Source organism: Oryzias latipes, chromosome 9 (genome assembly GCF_002234675.1).
Source record: "Oryzias latipes chromosome 9, ASM223467v1".
NCBI lineage: Eukaryota > Metazoa > Chordata > Actinopteri > Beloniformes > Adrianichthyidae > Oryzias > Oryzias latipes.
Window position 1 is genome coordinate 4,079,053 of NC_019867.2, and position 3,940 is coordinate 4,082,992.

General features: G+C 36.1%; 1 protein-coding gene across 1 annotated transcript in view; it reads left to right on the forward strand.

The window, feature by feature from the left end:
* LOC101159270 (nuclear factor 7, ovary) overlaps positions 1 to 3,231 on the forward strand; it is a 4,549-nt gene extending 1,318 nt beyond the window's left edge. The window contains exon 2 of the mRNA XM_023958244.1: positions 1,765 to 3,231. Within this exon, the coding sequence (XP_023814012.1) occupies positions 1,765 to 3,183 (1,419 nt within the window). The 3' untranslated portion in view covers positions 3,184 to 3,231. The remainder of the gene's footprint in view (positions 1 to 1,764) is intronic.
* The last annotated feature ends 709 nt before the right edge of the window (positions 3,232 to 3,940 follow it).

Here is a 3,940-nt window from a genome sequence, read left to right on the forward strand (position 1 = left end):
CAATTGGAAAGCTGGTTATCAGAAAGAAGACTCCATCATCTTATTTGCTGCATGTTTTCCTTTGAATAAAATAAATAAATATACAAATATACAAAAGGTCAGTTTGTACCACAACCCAAAAGTGCCTTGAATTCACTCGGCACAAACTGATCACAATTTACACACATTTCACTGAAATCACATTTGGCCCCCATGACAATGTACAGAGCGTACTGAAAGTCAAAAAGTACATGTTGATATATAGAATACATTTCACATATTGGAATGTCACCTATGCATAATACCATGTATTATCCCGCCCGTCTCTGTTGCTGTATGATTGTTTGTCTGCACATTCCTTGTACTTACCCCCCCTTCTTCAATCTAAATTTAGCTTTGAGAAAAACATTTTTTTAATAATTTATACTGGTGTTTAACTCCAACTGGTTCAAAGGGCACATAGTAGTCAAAACTTAAGTATCCTGTAGGTCTATGACATAAATCCAACTTACATCTGGTTTAGGCTGTCATCTTAGAACATTTAAAAATGACTTGCTTTTTAAAAATTACTTTAAGTTTTTGTTCATAAAAAACGTATTTAAAAAAATAACGTAAAATCAAGTAAGCCTCAGTTACCATGGAAACACCAACATCTCCCTGTAAACACAGAAGATTACTGAATAGTGGGTTTTCTGTCATTATAACTGTGAAAATAGGTTTGAGTTAAATAATATGAAAGAATTTAATGCTGCAATATTTCCAGCCACTAATACAAATAGCCACTCATACAATCTACTCCAAAATAATGTTTATCTACAGCTTCTCTCCTCAGAGATTAATGGACAAACACCTTCACATGTTTTCTGTTGCTCAAAGAGCTGCTTCCTATATTCTCAAATGGAAATGCAATCATAAAATATTAGAACAAAGAGTAAAGGAGAGAACAACAGGAAATCAAATTTCCTGTTGTTCTAAAAGCAAAACATGAAAACTTAAAATTAAAGATTTTAAAGGATTATTATTAGGAATTATGTTTTAAAGAAAACTGTTGTACTTTTTGTAAAAAAAAGGTATTACAAAATTGAGAGTTTGTTTGTTGAAAATGTATTTATGACTAAAAGCCTCTTCAAAGATTTATTTCTGACTTTCATCTAAATTTCCAGTCCCTTTTATACTAGATCAAACTATTTAAAAAAAAACTGTTGATACTTTATCAGATTAAGCTTTCAATGATTTACAGATGTTGGTAAATTTACATATTAAAAAACAAATATTTTAAAATCAAACCACTTAAGAAGACATAAAATATAACTTTTTTTCTGAGTCACAAGAATTCATGAAACACAAATCCCCCAAAAACTCTTTAAATGTGTAGAAGTGATTATAAACAAGATAAAAAGCTGGAATTTTTCTTCACATTAGTTAGTGTACATATTTGTTAGTGTGACAGTTGTCTTCATGTTCATTTTATTTAAAAATGTGTTGTTTGATACACAGTTTTTGAAGAGGTGAAAAACAATGTAAACAATTAGACTGCATGAACTGCTGTTTAAATAAAGATTTAACACTTTGAAACATGACGAAGAGAAAAAAACTTGACTCCACCTTTGGTGAGAATGAAGAAATGACATCTGAGGAAACGGAAAGTTAAATGACTTTGCTGAACTGAACTCAGACGCCACTGAAGGTCTTTAAATCTCTGCTGGAAAAAAAAAAGATTTGTGGAATATTTTCATCCTGAACTTCAAGACAGAAGCTGGTGAGTCTGAAAGACTTTGGTTAGAAATGGCTGAGAGAGCTGCTCTTCTTGAATCCTACCTGAAGTGTCACGTTTGTTCAGAGACTTTCAATGATCCTGTAACTCTGAGCTGCAACCACAACTTCTGTTCGAGCTGCCTGCAGAAGTTCTGGGAACAAACTCAGAACAAAAACTGTCCCATCTGTAAAAGTAAATCTTCTAAAGATCATCCTGCTGTGAACCTTTGCCTGAAGGAACTTGCTGACTCGTTTGCTGGAAGACAGAAATCTGAATCATCAGAGACAAAAACAGGAGAGCAGAAGTTCATGGAGGTCTGCAGGAAACATCCAGGAGAATCCAAACTCTTCTGTAAAGACGAGCAGAGAGCTTTTTGTCCTTTCTGTGAGTTTTTTCAGCACCAGAGTCACAAAGTGGTTCCTGTAGAAGAAGCAGTCAGAGAGCTGAAGGAGGAGCTGAAATCTGACTTAAAGTCTCTGCAGGACAAGAAGATCAAATACAAAACAATGGAGAAAACATACAATCAGATGATTCAACACTCCAAGAAGCAGCTGCTGTCCACAGAGACACAGATCAGAGCAGAGTTCAACAAGCTCCAGCAGTTCCTGAAGGAGGAAGAGGAGTCCAGACTGGCAGCTCTGAGGGAGGAAGAGGAGCAGAAGAGGAAGACTGTGATGGGAGAGATGAAGAGGATCCAGGAGCAGATGTCCTCTCTGTCAGAAAGTATCAGTGCTGTTGAAGCAGAGCTGCAGAAAGACAAGGAGGCGTTCCTCAGCAGTTGGAAAGACACTCAGAGCAGAGCCAGAGCCCAGAGCTCGCTGTCAGACCCACAGCTGCTCTCAGGAGCTCTGATAGATGTGGCCAAACATGTGGGCAACCTGTCCTTCATAGTCTGGGAGAAGATGAAGGAGAAGGTCCACTTCAGCCCGGTCCTCCTGGACCCAAACACTGGAAGCAGATATCTTTATCTCTCTGATGATCTGACCAGTGTGAGATTTGGAGAAACTTCTCAGCAGCTTCCTAACAATCCAGAGAGAAACATGTATTTTGTTTCTGTTTTTGGCTCTGAGGGATTCAGATCAGGGAAACACAGCTGGGAGGTGGAGGTGGGAGATCATCCTCACTGGAACATTGGTGTGACTAAAGAGTCTGTTAACAGGAAGGGAGAGAGTTCTATTTCACCAAAAGATGGAATCTGGTGTTTAGATCTTGAGAATGGAGAATACACAAACGGTGATGGTCAGACTGTCACTGTGACTAAGAGTCTCCAGAAGATCAGAGTCCAGCTGGACTATGACAGGGGGGAGGTGTCCTTCTACAACCCTGAAGACATGACTCACATCTACACTTACAAAGACACTTTCACTGAGAAACTTTACCCGTATTTCAATGTTGGAGAATCTGGAGAAGCAAAAACCTCTAAACTCCAAATCTGTCCGACTGATTGAGATGATTTAACTCTTTTGTCATTAAAAAATAAAAATTGATCAAACCAATGATCTGATGTTCTTTTAGCAGAAAATTTGTATTTTTGTGTATAAAACCATTAACCCTAAAATATTATTTTAAAACTCTGATTTGTTCATTTAAAAAATTTGTTCAGATCTTGTGCGTTCCACTCCCAACATTAACGTGGATTGGATTGCAGGAAAGCTGAAATCGCAAATGTTGATTCCATTTCTGTTTTTCTTTGTTCTTTAGTGTCTCAAATATTTTGTATCTGAATTTGATTTTCACTGCAGCATCTTTAAAATGTTCAATGACAAGTTTCTGATGTTTCTTTTCAGGTAAATGTGAAGCAGCTGTTAAATCTCCTTCATGAGTCAGAAATCAGGAGCATTTCAGACAAAAACTGTTCAGTTAATGTTTTTCTCAGGTTCAGGAAGAAGAAACGGATCAGAAGAAGGTTTTTCATGTTGGAAGATGGTTTCAAATAGATTCAAGTGTCTGTGATTTATTTGATTTCTGTCAGAATTTAAAAGGCTCAAAGTAAAAAAAATGTTTTTTATTGTCTTCACATCAAAGCATAATACTACATTGATTTAAACTTTTAAAAAGTTTTAATGGTAGATATTCTTTAAGCAGCTTTACTCTTTAGGTCTTTTTGTAATTGAATTGTTGAATTTTTGAATTAACCCACCTCCATGATCAAAATATGAAATGAATTAAATGAGGAGAGCAATAATATGATGAACACACATTTGA